This window comes from Ursus americanus, chromosome 15, assembly GCF_024610735.1.
Source record: "Ursus americanus isolate L20-20 chromosome 15, mUrsAme1.1.p, whole genome shotgun sequence".
NCBI classification, from domain to species: Eukaryota; Metazoa; Chordata; class Mammalia; order Carnivora; family Ursidae; genus Ursus; species Ursus americanus.
In genome coordinates, this window is record NC_142141.1 from 18,758,976 (window position 1) to 18,779,886 (window position 20,911).

General features: G+C 42.1%; 1 protein-coding gene and 1 long non-coding RNA gene across 7 annotated transcripts in view; one reads left to right on the plus strand and one right to left on the minus strand.

Moving 5' to 3' along the window:
• LOC123788536 (uncharacterized) overlaps positions 1 to 3,155 on the minus strand; it is a 19,155-nt gene extending 16,000 nt beyond the window's left edge. The window contains exons 1-2 of the long non-coding RNA XR_006778535.2: positions 2,966 to 3,155; positions 2,193 to 2,264 (exon numbers count right to left, since the gene is read on the minus strand). This is a non-coding gene — a long non-coding RNA (uncharacterized LOC123788536). The remainder of the gene's footprint in view (positions 1 to 2,192; positions 2,265 to 2,965) is intronic.
• HAVCR1 (hepatitis A virus cellular receptor 1) overlaps positions 3,146 to 20,911 on the plus strand; it is a 29,637-nt gene continuing 11,871 nt past the window's right edge. The window contains exons 1-6 of one of the 6 annotated variants that reach the window (XM_045791986.2): positions 3,146 to 3,851; positions 4,203 to 4,260; positions 6,763 to 7,101; positions 10,010 to 10,093; positions 13,072 to 13,176; positions 15,994 to 16,049. In XM_045791986.2, coding sequence (XP_045647942.2) covers positions 4,215 to 4,260; positions 6,763 to 7,101; positions 10,010 to 10,093; positions 13,072 to 13,176; positions 15,994 to 16,049 — 630 coding nt within the window. In that variant the 5' untranslated portion in view covers positions 3,146 to 3,851; positions 4,203 to 4,214. The other 5 variants (XM_045791985.2, XM_045791987.2, XM_087867829.1 and 2 more) reach the window with 5 other exon arrangements.

The window sequence follows — 20,911 nt, forward strand, 5'->3', positions numbered from 1 at the left end:
ATCATCTCCATATCATACAAACCCTGCTGCCATTTTTGTCATTTTCAAAATCATTCTCTTGACCATGCTCCCCAACTCCCTCTTCCATTTCTTTTCCCTGTAAAACTCCCTGAAAGAGTTCGCTGCCTCCAACTCTCTCTTGATTTTCCCTTTCCTTGCGAACGTCTTTCTCTGAGGTGTAACATACATCGGGAAAGTAAACGGTCACTCAGCCACCCTTCCCCACAGCCGCTTTTGTCAAGGTCACCAGTGATTCCCAGGTGGCCAAATCTCACCCCTTGACTTTGCAACATTGGCTGCGTGATCATTGCCTCTTCGCTGCGTGCATTTGTTTCACTTGACTTCCAGGATCCCATTTACCTTTTGCTTTTCCTCCTACCTCCCAGCCCTGCTTCTCTGTCAGTGCTGGTGCCTCTTCCACTCCAGCCTTCTGGGGAAGGCCCCCGGACCTAGTCCTTAGCCGCAAGCATTCCCTTGAGTCTCTCGTCCAGGTTCCTGGCTTTAAAGTACCATTTCTGTACCAATGATTCCCAAATATGTATCTTTGTCCTAGACCTGCCTCCTGAACTCCAACAGCCTCCCCCTGAAACTCAACACTTTCAAAATCCAGACTGTTCCTTCCCAAACCCGCATCACATGCAGCTTCCCCTGTGTCTGTTGGTGGCCCTTCCAGTTCGTCCAGTTGTTCAGGCCAAAATCCCTTGGAGTCATGTTTAAGTTTCTACACCTCATATCCTGTAGGAAATCCTGTTTGCTCTGCTTTGTAAACATCCAGAGCCTGAACTATCTGCTCTCATCCCTTCCTCTCTCCTGACATGCTACAAAAGTCTCCTGACAGGTCTTCATGCTTCTCAACTTAGCAGCTGCAGAGCCCTTCTCGAAGGTAAGCCGGATGCCGTCCCTTTGGTGCCCCTGCGGTGGCGCTCCTTCTCAGGGAAAGTAAGCAGCTGGAAGTTCGTGTTTGGTGCCTGAGCATTGTCACCCATTGAGCCTTACCCCTCAACTCAGGGTGCAGCCTTCAGGGGTCACAAAGTTGGCACTAAAGACTAGTGATTCATGGAGGTTGTTTAGTTCAAATTAAACACAAAACAGAACAACACTATGCTGTTGGGGAGCCTTTAGAACACAATAGAGGTTGTCATGGAGATGGACTTGCCAGAAAATTCAGTCCTACAAAATTGTACAGTCCGTGGACATCTCTGTGCCTTGGTTCTGTGTCCCTATCGTGGCTCTTGCTCATTATTTCTTCCACTGAAACACCCTCTGCCTTTCCCCCATTTTCTGACAATGAACCTCACATGTCACTTTTTTAAGGGATTTTTCTGCCACTCCCTCCTGTCCCCCCTCCTCCTACCCGAGTCAATGAATGCTCTCCCCCCATGCCTTTGTGCTTCCATTCGTTTATTTAATCAATACTAATTGGATCCCTTACAATGTTTCAGGAATACTGTCTTAGAGGAGATTATGGTCCAGAACTGAGTACTTTCCAAACCGTAGCCATGCATGGCTATTTAAACCAATTAAAATTAAATTAAGTTAAAATTTTTTTTACCTTCTCAGTTGTACTAGTTACATTTCCAATGCTCAGTAGTCAGATGTGGCTAGCAGCTACTATGTTGTACAACATCCCTGAGCTGGAATAACCCCATCTTCATGGAAAGTTCTAGCAGTACAAGAGAAAGGGGGGATGGACAACAGACACACACACACACACACACACACACACACAGAGTCAAGGAAAACAAGGGAATAAATGCTGCATAGAGAACTGAATAGTGTAGTGGAGTGACTCGTTGGCTTCTTTAGACAGAGGGACCGGAGGGATGTCTGAGAAGGTGACATTTAAGCAGGGGTTGAGAAGAAAAGGAGAAATCTGAAACAGATGGGGTGAAGGAATGGAAATCAAGGCAGAGGGCACCACTAGGGGCGAAAGCCTAATGTGGGGACACATTTGAAAGAACCCCAAATAGCTGGAGCCCTGTGGGAGGAGCGAGAGACACAGCAGAAATCTGAGAGGTGGGCAGGGGCCGGATCACCGTGCGGGACTTTGTAAATCTAGGTAGGAAATGAGTGCTTTTGTTTTGTTTTTTCTGAGACAGCCATGGGAGTGTTGTAAGGGGAAGAGTGACACAGTCTGATTATATATTTACCATTTACATCCTTCTGCCCAGTTTTACTAGTTGCTTACGTACCTGTCTCTCCACCTGATTGCACAATCCTGGGTGTTTTCATTCTTAGATTATTGAGTCATGTCCCGTTAGCCTCTGTAAGTGGATAAAAACTGTGGTAGGATTGAATTAAATCAGAAAAATCCTTACCACTGACCTGCTGGGCTTTGGCTGAGTCTCAGAGTATAACAAAACTAGTCATGACGTATTTTGCCTCCCAAATAAATATAAGGTATGACCTACTTCTTTGTGAGGCATTTCAGAATTTGTCCCTCACTTTTGGCAGTGGTCAAGGTGGGGCTCAATATTTTTCCCTCTAAGTATATAAAGCCGGAGAATAAGAGCAAAGTGGGTGTCTAGAAATGAGCGTTTCCCTTCAGAGAACTCCTCTTGTTGCCTAATTGAACTCCAGTGCACGGTATGGAAAAGCTAGGAGGGCTATTACAGATCATATGGTACAACCGTTTTATGGAAAAGGTGAATTTCGGGAAATAGGCCAGGGGACAGCACGTGCGGAGGCCCAGTGACAGGAAGGAGCTGTGTTCATGCAGGTGGGGCAGAGTCTAAAGCAAGGGGCTCCTCTAGCCAAGGCCTTCTGCAGACAGGGCTGGAGCAGTGCAGCGGCAGGCTTGAGAGGGCACGCTCTGAGGGCGCTGGCTGGTACAGGCCGTGGATGGCCATCTCACTGGATCCCATAACAAAGCTGAAAAGCTGAATTCTCCCACGGGCTCTCTCGATTTCTAAATCCTTGGCCATTAATTAAGAAATGAATTTTTAAACACCATGGTACAAAGTACCTCTGTGGGCCAAATATAGTCTTCGGGTCACCAGTTTGTAGCATCAGGCTTGAGGTCTTTCTCCAAGCGTGGAGACTGCCGGAGCCCGGGGTTCGCATTCCTGGCAGCCCAGGACCCAGTGCCGCAGTATGTCCAGCCCGTCCTCCACGGCTCCGGAGCCTGTGATGGACCGCGCCTAGAAATGGAGCGTCAGTGCGTCCTTGGGAGGAAGTTACTGAATCTTCAGAGCAGAAGGGCAGTTAACGAAGTACTTGGCAGGCTTACACATACTGGTATGGCTTAATAATTAAGAGCAAAAGTCAGAAGACCTGGGCTGGATCCTCAGCTCACTTAACCTCCCCAAGCCTCAGTTTCCTCCTCCATGAATGTGGTTAGTAGCAACACCTGCCCGAGGGGATCTGCAAGGATTAAGTGCACAGAGCCCGCTATGCAGGTCTCCAAAAACCTTGCTTAGCATTAATGCGTATTTAGGTTTCATTTTCAAAGTTCTCCTACATCCGTTTTGCTCATTATAACAATCCTTTGAGGGAGACAGAGCAAGTATGTTTCATGCTATTTTTACAAATGAGGAAATCAAGTCTTGGAGGCGCTCAGTAACCCCAGGGATCCCCAGCTTCACAGGTGGCAGAGCTGGGATCTGAACCCGATTATGGCCCGAATCTGCTTCCTGAAGCATTCTCCTGTCATCACTCAGTAAGATGTGGTCTGAGTCATGGCTTCCTGTAACACGAATGGTTGGGCACAGTGATTCATGTTCTTGCTTAATTCTTGCTACTGGCAAACCTGACAGTATGACGAAGACTGGGAACTGATCTTTGGAGCCATAGAGCCCAGAGTACCCTGCACTCACCAACGGGCCAGCTGATGCTCATCTCAGAGGCCAAGGGTAAGTGAAGACTAGGCTTTGCTGTGATGTTCCCCTCTTCGAACCTGCCTCTGGTTTCCTTCCCGTTTGCTCCTTCATCCCCTGTGTCGGCATCAGGAGTCAGTGTGGACTCTGTGGGGAAGGAGCCGAACTCAAGGGGCTGCTGTCTGCTGGAAGGTGCAGGACCGTCAGCCACCCCTGAGCCAACCGAGGCCCGAAGCTGTTGTGCTTGGTCTCTCATTGCTAATGGGGCAGGCTCATGTGATTCAGCCAGTCAGGGTGAAAGGAGAAGTTGCAAACTGGGAGTTAAGACTTGTTTCAAGACCATCTGGTGAGGGGCACACCTACCAGTCTGCTTTCTCTTTCTTTCAGGCCGTTACCATCATGCAACCTTGGGTAGCCATCTCCAGCCTCATACTACTTCTGACAGGTAAGCGACTAGGTGGACTGGTCTGGAAGCCCTGAGGATGGGAGTGTAGGAGATGTGTGAGTGTGGTGTAGGAAGATGGATATGCTTGGGCTTTGGTGGAAACTAGTGGGTCAACTAGTGGCCAAAGAACCAGGCTAAATCTTACTCAAAAGAAATTGCTTAAATGCTGCGAATTGCAAAATGCATGGGTAAGTGAACCGGGCACAACGCCGAAGATTGTGTCATATCTTGCCATTTGTGTTTGAACAAACAAACAAAAAGGAGCGGGTAGATAGTCGTGTAAGCATGGACTGACTACTCAAGTGTATGTTAAATACATTAACAGTGTTAGCATGGGTGGGAGGCGATGGGGAGAAAAGACTGGGCTAAGATGGAAAAGAGACTAGTCCTTCATCGAACTATCTTGTGTCCTTTGGTTTTTTTTTTAAATGATGTGCAACTATTTCTTTTAAAAATATTTTATTTCAAGCATTCCATGAGATAGAGGGGAAAGTTAGGAATAGACATAATCTGAAATTTTAAAAACAGTAATTTCCAGAAGTCAGATTATGGGGAAAGTTCATTTCTTATTATAACTTGTATAACTTGATTTTTATGATTAGCATATATTATATTTATAATCCAAAAATGATATTAGGCAAAATGATATAAGAATTCAGTGAAAAAGTCATTTTCTTATTTTATGTAACAATGAGCATTTTTATTCCCAAAGCATTTCCCAAAGTCATAGTCCAATTCTAAAGATGAGTGGTTGGTGAATTTCCGATTTCTTTTAAGGGCTACCTTGACTGCATTTGGCACGATAGGGTTTTTATGCCACTGTTCCAGGAGAGACTTCTTGTTTTTGTTTTTTAAGTGGCATAATTTAGTACATGATTATTTTCCAATTCTCTGTTTTCACAGGGGAAGTGGGCCTCGCTCAGTTGTGGGGCTCTTACCAACTTACGAGAAGGGGTCCATACTGGATTTTTTTAGACTGATTCTAAAGCCCATGGTAAACCTCAACTCCTCCTAGAAGTATTAGAAACCCATTTTCTTTTCTTTTTTTTAAAAAAGATTTTATTTATATATTTTAGAGAGGGATAGAGAGTGTGATGGTGGGGGGGGTGAGGGAGAGAGAGAATTACAAGCCAACTCTGCACCGAGTGCAGAGCCTAACGCAGGGCCTGATCTCATGACCCTGAGACGATGACCAGAGCCAAAACCAAGAGTCGGACACTTCGCCTACTGAACCACCCAGGTGCCCCTAGAAATGCATTTTCTAAAAGTTGATTTCTGGAGAGTTTACTAGACTTCTGCCTTTAAACCAATAATACTTTTTAAAATTAAGTTTTTTATTTTAATTCCGGTATAGTTAACATACTATTAGTTTCAGGTGTACAATATAGTGATTCAACTCCATATATTACGCAGCATTCATCGCGATAAGTGTGCTCTTAATCCCCATCGCCTGTTTCATCCATCCCTCTCTCACCTCCCCTCTGGTAACCATCAGCTTGTTCTCTGTAGTTAAGAGTCTGTTTCTTGGTTGATCTCTCTTGCTCTCTCTTTTTTTCCTTTGTTCATTTATTTTGTTTCATACATTCCATATATGAGTAAAATCATACGATATGTGTCTTCCTCTGACTGACTTATTTTGCTTAGCATTATATATACTCTCTAGCTCCATCCATGTTGTTGCAAATGAAAGCCAGTAATATTGTAAACAAAACACTAGCTCTGCTTTTCTTATGAGAGGTGTTGTGAGGTGACTTCCCTTGCAATAGCAGTTTACAAAGTTGCCATAAAAATTAAAACTTTAAATGCAATAGAATTTTTCAACCATATTTCTATTGAGACAGCAATCGAATCTGGGGGAGGGGGAAAGCCACATGTATGCATTACCTCTTTAATAAGCGCGTCTACCTGTCCGACATTGAGTGAGATACACACTCATATATTATTGGGGTGTCATTTGGTTCAAACGTTGTAGAAAGAAGTTTGGCCATGTTCATCAAGAGACCGAAAATATCACTGCCCTTTGTCTTGGTAATTTTTCTCTTAGACATCTGTGCCATTAGAAAACAATCCTAAATACAGGAAAAAAAAGTTTATATTTTTATCTACCGATATCAAATAAATAATGCTTTTAAATAATGTTAATGTAAAAACGCTTATAGTACATTTTTTAAATTGAAGACACAAAGTCCTATGATTACAAGTGAAATAAACTATATAAAAAGAAAAAAGTGAAGGGGCGCCTGGGTGGCACAGCGGTTAAGCGTCTGCCTTCGGCTCAGGGCGTGATCCCGGCGTTATGGGATCGAGCCCCACATCAGGCTCCTCCGCTGGGAGTCTGCTTCTTCCTCTCCCACTCCCCCTGCTTGTGTTCCCTCTCTTGCTGGCTGTCTCTATCTCTGTCGAATAAATAAATAAAATCTTTAAACAAAAAAAGAAAAAAGTGAAAATAAATGTAAAATTAAAAGATTGAGTCCTCATGCTCTGTTTTGTCTTTCCTTACAGATGCTGCAGTTTCTTACACTCAAGTGATTGGAGTGGTGGGTCGTTCCATCACACTACCCTGCACCTATTCGACAGCTAATGGGGTCACAACCATGTGCTGGGGCCGAGGGGCATGTCCCCTCTCCCATTGCTCAGATGAAGTGGTCTGGACTAACGGATCGCATGTCACCGTTCGGAAGCACCCGCGTTATAAGCTAAAGGGAAACCTTTCAAGAGGGAACGTGTCTTTGACCATCGAGAATGTGGCCCAGACTGACAGGGGTCTGTACTGTTGCCGTGTTGAGCACAAGGGGTGGTTCAATGATATGAAACTCACCCTATCACTGGAGATAAAGCCAGGTGAGCTTGTCTTCCGTCTGCCTCTGATCACTTCACGTGGGTGAGCTGAGATGTTTCCAGTTTGGTAGTAACGTTCTCTTTTTTTAATAGGAAAAGGGGAGGTTCCTCCAATCTTGTTTTTCAGTTAACTGCTGGGAAATAGAATAACTTCTATTTGTATAAAATGAAGTGTTCAGACCCATCGTGAGCAAGACCGGAGGCAAAAGGACCTTCCCAGCCAGCAAACTATCTCCTAAAGCAGGGCTTCAAAAACGCTAGTCGGTTCGTGAAAAAGCATCCAGTGTTTCATTGTGAAACAGAGTGAACATTTTTATCAAGCTAAATTTGGTCAAGTTAAAGAACTGCCCTTTTTTTTTCTCTGAGATGATGTTTTAGAAGAATTTTTAAATGTCCTTAACATTTTAAAACTATTTTGAGAATTTCAAACATATAAAGCAGGTCTTGCCAAGTAGGTATAACCCCCAGCTAGAACAATTGTCAACTCAGTCTAGCTGTATATACGTCGTAAAGGGATATGTAGTTATCCTTCCTCTGCCCTGCCTGGGATTGTTTGAAGCATATCTCATATCATATCACAAAATTGCTTGTTTAAAAATTAAAGTGACCTGATTGCAATACGAAAACATTTACATCCCAATAACTATTCACCACTTGCTTTTAAGAATTTGATGAAATCCAAAACTCTGTCTTGGTGTGAACATCCTCATTTTCTTTACCATTGGATGAATGGAGTGGATTCTTCAGGATTTCCTGGTTTCTGGTGTTCCCTCCTAATGAATTTCTTTCCGCTAAGCTCTGATATCGACAATAGAATCCAAAACCTGTGGCCTTAATAAACTATGTGTCTGTCTTTCTTCCTTTCTTTTTCTTTCTTTCTTTCTTTCTTTTTCTTTCTTTCTTTCTTTCTTTCTTTCTTTCTCTTCTTCTTCTTTCTTTATTTCTCTTTCTTTCTTTCTTTCTTCTTTCTCTTTCTCTCTTTCTTTCCTTTTTTTTTTCCTTTTTAAATTAAGAGGAACTTGGTTTTGCAATCTCCCAACTTTTGGACTTGGTTTGTTTCTTTTGTGAAAACTAGTGACATAAGGTCAGTTTTGATGGAGAAAATAGCTGACCGTGGGGAAAACCATCTGTGGGAAGCAATTTAGGGAAGCCAAAAGAGGCCGGTGATAATCCTGTGCTCTAGACAGATGCGAGGAAGCAGCATGTGGAGAAGAGATTATGATTACAATTTTTTTGGATTTGTGAAGTTTATTATTGGTTTGGCTGAATGTTAGGGACTGACATAGCCAAGAAATTAGTAGGACACTTGTAAAGTGCTTCAAAATTCTTTAACATGTGGGCACTTACAAGGGCAGTGCTCTGTCACATGGGAAGAGGGTCTGTAACTGAGCCAAGGAGACTCTGCCTCCAATAACCAATTCTTGGCTTAAGTTTGCTTGCAGTTTTCACCACCTAAGCTTACTCTTTAAAACTTCTCTTTGGGCTTTTTTCCACCAACATCTACAGTTATAGTTTCCTCGCTTACGCCTAGGGAAAATATTTGCCACTGAAGAAACCAAGTTCATTAGACAATTTGATTAGGTTACCTCCTCTTTGTTTCCCTTACTGTCCTTTGATCAGATTTTTTGCATGTGTGCTCCCCCCCATCAGATTTTAAACTGGAAGGAGGGGATTGGATTGTACTCTTTTCGAAAGTCGCCAACTACACCTTAGATCAGGTCAGCAAACTGTAGCCCCAGGGCTAGATCAGATTACAAAACAGGCCTGCTGCTATATAAATTTTTATTTGAGCAGCCATACCCGTTTGATACATAGATTGTCTATGGTGGCTTCCCCAGAGGTGGAGTGGAGCAAGTTTCCTAAGCCTAAAGTATTTCCTGTCTGGCCCTTTCCAGAAACGTTGCTCATCTCTGCTCATTTGGACTAATGCTGCATATAATAGACACTCACAAATATTTGTTGAAAAAAGATTTTTCCTCTTCAGATTCTAACTTAAATCAGATCTTTTGGAAAGAAAAATTTTCAAACCAACTGTACCCTATTTAAGTGACACAGATTTTCTTTTGTAGTTAGTCAAGTCGAAATTTAAGGAAACTTCTGGCCGAGAAAAAGGTGCCTAGTGAGTTCAAAAGTATACATTCTTGATTCAGTCTTTCACTGGTTTGTTTTTGTGCCAGGCCCTGTGTTCGGGCTAACTTCTGGTTTTAGCTCCGTCTGGCTGACACCCTGACTAAGTGATTTGGAATCCTATATATACCACGGCGAATCTGGAAAGTCAGCGTTATCAGCTGTTGTTACCTCTTAGGTGGGAAGGAACCGTGTTAAAAGGTCTAGTTTACCTTCTAACCAAAAGTATAAATCAGCTATGTGATTTATCTAGCGTATGCTAATGGGCGTGAGTTAGTCCTCATTTAGGACGCAGGTTCCTCTGTCAGTATGCTACCCGCAGGCCTGACTGGACTGAATGCTATTCATTTGGTAAGACTTCTAGGTCTGGGAACTACTGGTGAAGTCTTAGTCATTCACCCTGGAGAGCATAAAGGTAGCCCCAGGCTCTAGACATTTTCCTTACCTCACAGATGTTTATGAAGATACAGAAATCTGATATGCATGACTGGTCTTCTCAAAGTGCTTCAGTGCAAATACCAGGTGACATTTTTCACCTCTGAATCTCCCCAAATATATACCTTTTAATGCAGCTGCTTCCTTTTTGCAAATTTGTCTTCCAAGCCCTCCTCTGTCACAGATTCTAGTTGACCAAGGCCAAGAACTCCGAGTTCAGGGAAGGTTAGTGCCTAATTCTGCCTGGGGACAGTCTCTCATTGGTCGCATTAGTACACAGGCCTAGCACAAGGCTCTTGTTTCTTGCTGCTTGATTAATCCTTGCTTTCATGTTGGTTTCCAACTCCAGCTGAGGTCACCCATGTTCCAACGTCACCTAGGGTCTTTACCTCTACTTCTTCAACGCCAGCACCCACGCAGAACGTCAAGCCAGGTAAACAAATGTGTTTCTTGAGCCCAGGGGTCTTCTAATGAGAGGACGTGGACCATCCAAAGGCATTGTGTTAAGGCAGAAGTACAATGTAAGCTAAGGGTCCTTACCTGGGTTCCAAACATGGGCTTCACAGGGTCCATGAACACCTGGCCTAAATTATATGTACCTTTTTACATATAATCATTTTTAGAGGAAGGGGACACATAGCTTTTGGTCAGATTCTCCAAGGCATTCATTGCTGGCAATATCCCCGAAAAACCAGACCACTGATCTTCGACATCTGATGAAGGTGCCGTGGATTTGGCCCAGTTGAGCACAGGTGTTTGAGGAAAAAGTAGGGAATGCCAGAGAGTAAGGGTCAGGTTAATGAAATTCTGTCCTTGCAAGGAGCTCTGAGCAGAGATCAGCTAGTCCGTTCTGAAGGAAGACCCCCACTTGAGATGAGATTTCAGTGAAGTTAACATTTACTCTGTTTGCTATGTGACAGGAGCCATGCTAAGTGCTTTACAGATATTATATTGCTTAATTCTTATGACAACCCCTGTGCACTATCGGTGTGATTCAATCTCATTTTATAGTTGTGAGAACTAAGGCACAGGGTCTGAGTTCATTGTGGAAAGTTACATGGATAGAAACTACTCGAATCAGGATTCATTCTCCATTAATTTGAATTTTGGGGCATGTGCTTTTAACGACTGGATTGTACCTTCTACCATGAGCACTGAGCTTACTTTTGGATGAATTTGTCTTGATCTGACATCCTCACTGAACAATCCTTATATGATTACCCTGTCTTCTCTGGGCAGTCAATCTACTTACACAGTTTTGCTTCCAGCATCCTTTAATTTATTTATGGAGCATGGAAATAGCAAAAGATGCTATTTATACTGATGAAAAAGTAAACATCAGATTTGGAGGCTTCAGGGATTTAGAACTTACATGTCTTTTTTTTTCCATTCAGTCCACATGGTTCATACTTCAAACTTCTGATAAATAAGAGCTTAGATTTAATACAAATGGAGAATAATTTGACTTAAAGGTAGAGAAATAGCTTGCCATTCTGAGGACAAGTTAAGGTTCAAACCTTCTATCTCTAGGATTAAAAAGATAACTTTTAGTGGAGATTCTTAAAGCCTCCAAAACTCTTTGACCCATTGGGGTAGTGCTGGATTCTGAGGAGTAACAGAGACGTCACAACCTCTTAGCCAGAAAAATCTGATGAAACATTGACTTTCCCTGACTCCTATTGAACCATATGTATATTTAATCAGGAGGAATCTGAAGGATTGGGCCTTGAGCTGAGTTTGGAAGACAGGGCTTTAGGTTAAAACTGGGATTTTAGAGCTCTAAGAGTTTGTAAGAAAAACAGGTCTGTTCGTTCGAGGCAGCTGGAGACACTAGAGAATCTGTTGACTTTCTCAATATTGATTTAGCTTTGTAATACTTAGTTTGTGCCTGCAAATGGGGGTGGATTAGTGGGCTGGGTTTGGTGAGCATGCATATTTAAAGCAAAGATTCAGAAGACAAGTGTCGGCTTATATGTCCATGTGACCTCCTCAGGGATAGTATTCATTGAGCCTTATCCTTGTCTTGATGGTTTTCTCATGAGTTTGAGTTGAGTTGAACAGGAAGGAGGTGCCCGCTGGAGCAGATCCAATGTGGGGACATTTTATCTTTACACCCACGCTCTTCCTGTGCTCCATGCCTCTTGTGTACGCTAGTTGCCTAAAATATTTGTGGAATGTTTGGATGTAAGGTTTTAGAAACAGGGAGAAAAGAAAGATGCCTGCTAAGACCCAAACTTGGAAAAAAAAAATTAAGCTCAAGAGGTCTTTTGCACAGATCCAAGTTGAACAAAGTTTCTGATCACCTGACTTCATTGCATTGTCCTGTTCTTAGTTCTTAAACAGAGCTACATCCTGATATAGATTTGAGCATTAGAGAGAAGCAGGAAAATAGTTCAGAACACAAGAAAGGGCGATGTTGAAATGTGAAGGCCACTGTGGGGAAGGGAGAACAGAAAGACCAATGAAAGGTAAGAAAAGCCCAGGTTTGGGAATTCTTGTCCAGCCAGCACCACTAACTTGCTCTAAAATTTGTGGTGCTCTAAGAGGAAAATACATAAAAGTGAAATATTTAAAATGTTAATAAAATACACAAAGAGGCAAGTGACCAGCGCTGCACGTAAGGTGAGATACTTGACAAAAAATAAAGGAGTGATTTTAGAAAGGAAAGGGAAATCTAGCCTTGTACTGGAAAAGTCTTAGTGAGGCTTTTAGGTGCAAAACCGAAGATGAGTCAGATAACACAGGAAATCAGTCTTAGAAAAGGAGTGAACAGAATGCCAGTGCAGAAGGAGCCAGGTCATGGTCCACCAAGAACGTGGCTTTGAGAGTTGTTAATTATCACCAAGGTTCAGACTTTGGACAATGTTGTCACCTTGAAGAGCCCTCAAGGCATTAAATATGGTGAGTCTGTGTTCTGTGCTGTAATGTTTGGATGGATAATGGGGAACTTGAATAAAGCCAGGAAATCTAGATTGGGCTGTTGTGAAGGGGGATGGGCAAATTAGCACAATTTCCCAGGCCCTATTCCTTGGAAGTGAAACGTCACTTATACGGTTAAAAGTTTAATTGGATGTCCTAGGTAAGGTGTGCTGTTGTAGGCTTTGGACGGATCCTAGGAGTAGAACCTAGATCCTGATAAACTCTCCAGATTGTTTTCTAGATCAGATTTCTTCATGATAATGGCATGCCCAGATGGCGGAGTGGTGCCTCAGGGCCCTCTTTGAAGACTTTTCTAAGAGGAAGTTGGAAGGAATGGAAGTGGGTGGGGGCGAGGCATGCCTTCAGGGGATGGCTGGGTGTGGGCACTCCGGGAAGTTGACGGTGATTCCTGGTTTTAGTTTTGTTTTTTATTTTTGCTGGGGGTGGGCATTTTCCTCTACAAAGAGAGCACAGTTATTCTTTTTATTCCAGTAGCTACAACTTCTGCAATGCAGACTGCAGGAACCCAGCCTACTGTGCTGCAGGAAACCAGCACGAGGCAGCCCACCGATTCACCCTTGTACTCTTGCCCGACAGGTAACTTCATTTTCTTGCCTGGACATCTGGGAGTACTCACATTTTGATAATCGTTGACGCATTGTTAAAAGACCACATTCTGACTAGGGCAAGTCTGACATGAATGCTGATACTGGCCACTCCAATCAGCCATGTGACTTGAACAAATGTCTTACTCATTTAGAATCTGTGTTTATCATTTGTGAAATGGATGGAATAACAAGGATCTCCGTAGAATGCTTTTGAGGATTAAATAACGTGAAAAACCTAAGACAAAAGTTACAAGGTGCTAAGTAATAGATACAATAGCAACTCTGACTCTTTAACTTCGAAAGTCTAGAATCCATCTGCCTGACTGGCCCAGGGAGCTTGTGTAATTTGGGAACACCCACATGCATAACACTATTTTTCTTAATCAAACAAACTGCTTTTGACTCCAGACTTACTAGTGGGCTTGCTCTCTTGGGCCAGAGCCATAAAACCATTAAATGCAGCCCTCCGTTATCCAGACCAAACGGGTCAACCATACTCATGCTTCATGGAAGACCCAGACCCTAAGTCCTTCTAGGAAGCTCCCCTGCTGCCCTGTGAGGCTTGCACATGGACACCTTGAGATGGGCTGAGGACATCAGCACCAGCACTAAGAGGCATGTCCCCTGAGCCTGTCTACCACCTTCTCCAGTTTTTCCCCACTGTCCCCGTTCTGGGCAGGTCTTGTATAATCTTTGCTTTTCTGAAACCAGATTCACCTGTCTTTCCTGTGGTAGAGAAAGGTGCTGCTGAATCCTCTCATTTGCCCCAGATAATTCTGTTATCCGTAGTGGTTATTTTGGGGAGTGCCACAGGCTGAACCCCTTTGTAACGTGGAGCTGGTTTATGTGTGCTTGTGTCTGTGCTGAATCCAAACAGGTCCAGCCTTGCAAGACTCCTCCTTAGTGTCTATGACTCACTGTGCTCAGGAGTTGCCAATCCGCAGGGGCCCCTGCATGGCTTACCTTCTGCCAGTCATCCCCGGAAGCTGGTAAATTTAAAATGAACCTGCAGTGAGGTTCACAGGGGGGCCTGTTCAGCTGGGATTAGATAATGGTGACATTTGGTTTCGAAAGTGGAATCCTTAGTGTGAACTGTTTCTGGGCACAAAAACAAAGTGACAATAAATAGAAACACAAGGTAGCCGCAGTAGGAAGCAGCCGTACCGCACGCTTCTAGGGTTTGAGTGGGAAGAACATCGGAGTTGGGAGTCATAGGACTAAAACCTGGTCAAGGTATAGCTTCCCAGAGTGGAACAGACATGGGAGCAGCTGTGTCCCCTATGACTTACGCGATCGTCGCCACCTTGGCAGTGTACCTGAGGGTCTCGAGCCAAATCCTCACCATGCCGGAGCCAGCCTCCAGCAAACCGAAGGCTCACAGGAGCAAAGAATGTTAGTTCTGTCTGGAAGGGACTTTGGTGCTCACACGGCCCACCACCCACATTGGAGAGATGTATGTGCCAGGAAACTGTCACACGTTATCTCACTTAATTCTTTGAAGGCAGGTCTCACTGACTGCCATTTCTAGATTAGGGAGGCCCTACAGTTCTGCTTTAGACACGGGCAGCCCCCAGTTCAGCTGCCAGCTACTAGCTGTATGCCCACGGGCAAGCTGTGGCATTCGTCCCCCCATGTTAATGATGCTAGAAGGACATGAGGTTGGGAGGGGCATTGCACAGTGTCTCTCTCCCCGCTGCTCCTTCCAGTGTAACGTAATAATTAATAACAGCTTTATTTATTTATTTATTTAATATTTGTTTATTTATTATTTTTAATAATAAATAAATAAAATTTATTATTTATTATTTATTAAATAATATTTATTTAATATGGTGTTCAGTCCTTTATGTGCATCATCTAATTCAACAACTTTATGAGGGGTACTGTTAATAGCTTATAGTTTGTTTTTTTAAGATTTTATTTATTTATTTGACAGAGAGAGAGACAGCCAGCGAGAGAGGGAACACAAGCAGGGGGAGTGGGAGAGGAAGAAGCAGGCTCCCAGCAGAGCAGGGAGCCCAATGCGGGGCTCGATCCCAGGACCCTGGGATCACGACCTGAGCCGAAAGCAGACGCCCAATGCCTGAGCCACCCAGGAGCCCCTTGTAGTTCTAGCTATATTTACAAAATCCGATGTTTCAAAATTGTTAAAACTTGAACAATCAAAGCTTTAAGGCAGAATATCCTTTTATATTAGGATTTTTGGCAGTATAAGATATACTAGTTTCACAGCTGATATAACAGATATTTTATAAAATACTTCTGGATCAAAGTCTGGGCACATTGGCATCTAACATAGGAATTATATGACACTTGTTTTAGATCTCTTAGTACATTTTACTCACGTTCTGAATAAAACCAATGTAATGTCCAGTCGGAATAGAGCGGTACTGACCTTTGGATGTGCATGTGGCCTTTGGGCACTCATGGACAGGTTCTTAGCTGGCGTGAAAGTATTGATTACCTACCACTAAGTGGCATCCTTAACCCAGTTCCAAGAATGGGCCTCTGTGATTCCCCTAACACTGTAGGTAAAACTGTATATACATGCATTTTTTTTCCATAAAGAAGACAAACTGTCCATTTTTGAAGGGACCAAGACAAAATGGTCAAGAAACCTAAACTTACAGGATAAATTAATACAGCTTAGTAACTTGGTATGACTTTTGCAATGTCTGCAGCATTTGGCCATATCATTCCTCAACTTTTTATTCACCACCAGAAGGCAATGTGAATATATTTAGTGTCTACAGTGAAAATTCAATATTTTTTGTAATTATAATTAATTTTCTTTCTTGTCGAGCAGATGGGAATGGCACTGTGACACAGTCTTCAGATGGCCTTTGGCATAGCAATCAAACTGTAAGCATTTTTCTTCCTACTTTATTATTCAGATTCACTTGTATGTCTCCCTGCAAGCGAGTTACATTTAGAGAATATTTCTGTAAGGCTAGCCCACAGATTGATTCTTTCCAGTTAAAATTCAAAAAGAAGAAATTTGACTCAAGTAGGGATACTTTAATTAATTAATTTAATTAATTTGAAAAGTTCATACAGGTAGACTGTGTTGTTAGAGTTTGCCTGAGAAATGATATTGTATTCTGTGTACACACACATATACACACAAACACATACTACAGACTTTCTCCTGGCTGAAAATTAGGAAGAAAGAATGAGCTAATTCAAGGAGAATGAGTTAACATGATAGACCAAGGAAGACTTTAGTTATCGTTAGGAAAATAACACACTTTTTTTTTTTTTTTTTTTTATTATTAATAATGATTTTTTATTATATTATGTTAGTCACCATACAGTACATCCCCGGTTTTCGATGTAAGGCTCGATGATTCATTAGTTGTGTATAACACCCAGTGCACCATGCAATATGTGCCCTCCTTACTACCCATCACCGGTCTATCCCATTCCCCCACCCCCCTCCCCTCTGTAGCCCTCAGTTTGTTTCTCATAGTCCATAGTCTCTCATGTTTCATTCCCCCTTCTGATTACCCCCCCTTTCTTTATCCCTTTCTTCCCCTACTGATCATTCTAGTTCTTATGTTCCATAGATGAGAGAAATCATATGATAGTTGTCTTTCTCTGCTTGACTTATTTCACTAAGCATTATCTCCTCCAGTGCCGTCCATGTTGTAGCAAATGTTGAGAACTCATTCTTTCTGATTGCTGAGTAATATTCCATTGTATATATGGACCACAACTTCTTAATCCAGTCATCTGTTGAAGGGCATCTCGGCTCCTTCCACGATTTAGCTATTGTGGACATTGCTGCTATGAACATTGGGGTGCATATGGCCCTTCTCTTCACTACGTCTGTATCTTTGGGGTAAACACCCAGTAGTGCAATGGCTGGATCATAGGGTAGCTCAATTTTTAACTTTTTAAGGGACCTCCACACGGTTTTCCAGAGTGGCTGTACCAACTTGCATTCCCACCAACAATGTAGGAGGGATCCCCTTTCTCCACATCCTCTCCAACAATTGTTGTTTCTTGCCTTGTCTATTTTTGCCATTCTAACTGGCGTAAGGTGGTATCTCAGTGTGGTTTTGATTTGAATTTCCTTGATGGCTAATGATTTTGAACATTTTTTCATGTGTCTGTTAGCCATTTGTATGTCTTCATTGGAAAAGTGTCTGTTCATATCTTCTGCCCATTTTTTGATTTGTTTATTTGTTTCTCGTGTATTGAGTTTGAGAAGTTCTTTGTAGATCTTGGATACCAGTCCTTTATCTGTAGTGTCATTTGCAAATATATTCTCCCATTCCGTGGGCTGCCTCTTAGTTTTTCTGACTGTTTCCTTGGATGTGCAGAAACTTTTAATCTTGATGAAGTCCCATAAATTCATTTTATCTTTTGTTTCTTTTGCCTTTGGGGATGTGTCATGAAAAAGGTTGCTTAGGCTGATGTCGTAGAGGTTGCTGCCTATGTTCTCCTCTAGAATTTTGATGGATTCCTGTCTCACATCGAGGTCTTTCATCCATTTGGAGTTTATTTTTGTGTATGGTGTGAGATAGTGGTCAAGTTTCATTCTTTTGCACGTAGCTGTCCAATTTTCCCAGCACCATTTATTGAAGAGACTGTCTTTTTCCCACCGGATGTTTTTTCCTGCTTTATCAAATATTAGTTGCCCAAAGAGCTGAGGGTCCATTTCTGGGCTCTCTATTCTGTTCCATTGGTCTATGTGTCTGTTTTTGTGCCAGTACCATGCTGTCTTTGTGATCACAGCTTTGTAGTACAGCTCGAAATCCGGCATTGTGATGCCCCCAGCTTTGTTTTTCCTTTTCAACAGTTCCTTGGAGATTCGGGGTCTTTTCTGGTTCCATACAAATTTAAGGACTATTTGTTCCAGTTCTTTGAAAAACGTTCTCGGTATTTTGATCGGGATAGCATTGAAAGTGTAGATTGCTCTGGGTAGCATGGACATTTTAACTATGTTAATTCTTCCGATCCATGAGCATGGAATATCTTTCCATCTTTTTATGTCTTCCTCAATGTCTTTTAAGAGTGATTTATAGTTTCTAGAATAAAGGTCCTTTACATCTCTGGTTAAGTTAATTCCAAGGTAACGTATGGTTTTTGGTGCTATTGTAAATGGGATGGATTCCCTGATTTCTCTTTCTTCGTTCTCGTTATTCGTGTACAGAAATGCAACTGATTTCTGAGCATTTATTTTGTATCCCGCCACGTTACTGAATTGCTCTATAACTTCTAATAGTTTGGGAGTGGCTTCTTTTGGGTTTTCCATATAGAGTATCATGTCGTCTGCGAAGAGAGACATTTTGACTTCTTCTTTGCCGATTTGAATACCTTTGATCCCTTTTTGTTGTCTGATTGCTGTTGCAAGGACTTCTAGTACTATGTTGAATAATAGTGGCGAGAGTGGGCATCCTTGTCGTGTTCCTGATCTTAAGGGAAAGGCTTCCAGCTTTTCCCCATTGAGAATAATATTTGCAGTAGGCTTTTCATAGATGGCTTTTATGAGATTGAGAAATGTACCTTCTATTCCTACACTCTGAAGGGTTTTAATCAGGAAAGGATGCTGTATTTTGTCAAATGCTTTTTCGGCATCGATTGAGAGGATCATATGGTTCTTGAGTCTTTTCTTGTTGATATGATGTATCACGCTGATTGATTTGCGAATATTGAACCACGCTTGCATCCCAGGTATGAATCCCACTTGATCGTGGTGGATAATCCTTTTAATGAACTGTTGGATTCTATTAGCAAGTATCTTGTTGAGGATTTTGGCGTCCATATTCATTAGGGAAATCGGTCTGTAATTCTCCTTTTTGAGGGGGTCTTTGCCTGGTTTGGGGATCAATGTAATATTGGCCTCATAGAATGAGTTTGGTAGCTTTCCTTCTGTTTCTATTTTTTGAAAAAGCTTTAGGAGAATAGGTATTATTTCTTCTTTGAATGTTTGGTAGAATTCCCCAGGAAAACCGTCCGGGCCTGGAGTTTTGTTATTTGGAAGGTTGTTTATCACTGACTCAATTTCTTCATAATTAATTGGCCTGTTTAAGAAATCAATTTCTTCCGGTTTCAATCTTGGTAGTTTATAGGTTTCCAGGAAGGATTCCATCTCTTCCAGATTGCTTAGTTTATTGGCATATAGCTGTTGATAAAAATTTCTAATAATCCTTCCAATTTCAATGGTGTTCGTCGTGACCTCTCCTTTTTCATTCATAATTTTAATAATCTGGGTCCTTTCTCTTTTCTTTTGGATAAGTCTTGCCAGTGGTCTGTCAATTTTATTGATTCTCTCCAAGAACCAGCTTCTAGTCCTGTTGATCTGCTCTACTGTACTTCTGGTTTCTGCTTGATTGATTTCAGCTTTAATTTTGGTCAACTGCTTCCTTGTGCGTGGATTAGGCCTGTCCCTCTGTTGCTGTTCCAGCTTCTTGAGGTGAGAATATAAAAACTGCATTTTAGATTTTTCTATTCTTTTGAGTGAGGCTTGGATGGCTATGTATTTCCCCCTTAGGACTGCCTTTGCAGTATCCCATAGGTTTTGGACTGTTGTATTTTCATTCTCATTGGTCTCCATAAATTGTTTAATTTGATTTTTGATTTCCTGGTTTATCGAGTCATTCCTGAGCAGGATGGTTCTTAGTCTCCAAGTGTTTGAGTTTCTTCCAAATTTTTCCTTGTGGTTGAGTTCCAATTTCAGAGCGTTGTGGTCTGAGAATATGCAGGGGATAATTTCAATCTTTTGGTATCGGCTGAGACCTGTTTTGTGTCCCAGAACATGGTCTATTCTTGAAAATGTTCCATGGGCATTAGAATAGAATGAGTATTCTTTGGTTCTGGGGTGTAGTGTTCTATATATATCTAAGAGGTCCAACTCGTCGAGTATGGCATTCAAAGCCTTTGATTCTTTGCTTAGTTTTTGCCAGGGTGTTCTGTCTATTTCTGAGAGTGGAGTGTTGAGGTCCCCTACTATTAATGTATTTTTATCTATATGTCTCTTTATTCTGGTTAAGAGTTGCCTTGTGTATCTTGCTGCTCCCCTGTTGGGGGCATATATATTTATAATTGTCATATCCACTTGTTGAATACTTCCTTTAAGAATAATATAGTGCCCTTCTGCATCTCTAACTATAGTCTGTAGTTTAAAATCCAATTTATCTGATATGAGAATTGCTACCCCAGCTTTCTTTTGAGGTCCATTTGCGTGAAAGATGGTACTCCATCCCCTTACTCTCAGTCTGAATGCATCTTTGGGTTCGAAATGAGTCTCTTGTAGACAGCAAATGGATGGGTCATTTCTTTTTATCCAATCTGCAACCCTGTGGCGTTTGAAACCAGAATTTAAACCATTAATGTTCAGGCTGAGTACTGAGAGATATGCTTTTAATTCTGCCATGTTGTCAGTAAAGTCTTTGTTTGTATTGGCTGTGACTTTCTGTTTTGTATCACTCTTGGGGCCTTTTTACTTTTATAGAACCCCCCGTAATACCTCCTGTAGGGCTGGTTTCGTGGTTACGAAATTGGCTAGTGACTGTCGATTCTGAAATGTCTTTATTTCTCCATCAATTCTGAATGACAGCCTTGCTGGATAAAGGATCCTTGGCTGCATGTTTTTCTCTGAAAGAGCTTTAAAAATGCTCCCCCAACCCTTTCTCTCATTCCAGGTCTGTGTAGACAGGTCTGATGTAATTCTGATGCCTTTGCCTTGGTACGTGAGAAATTTCTTTGCCCTGGCCGCT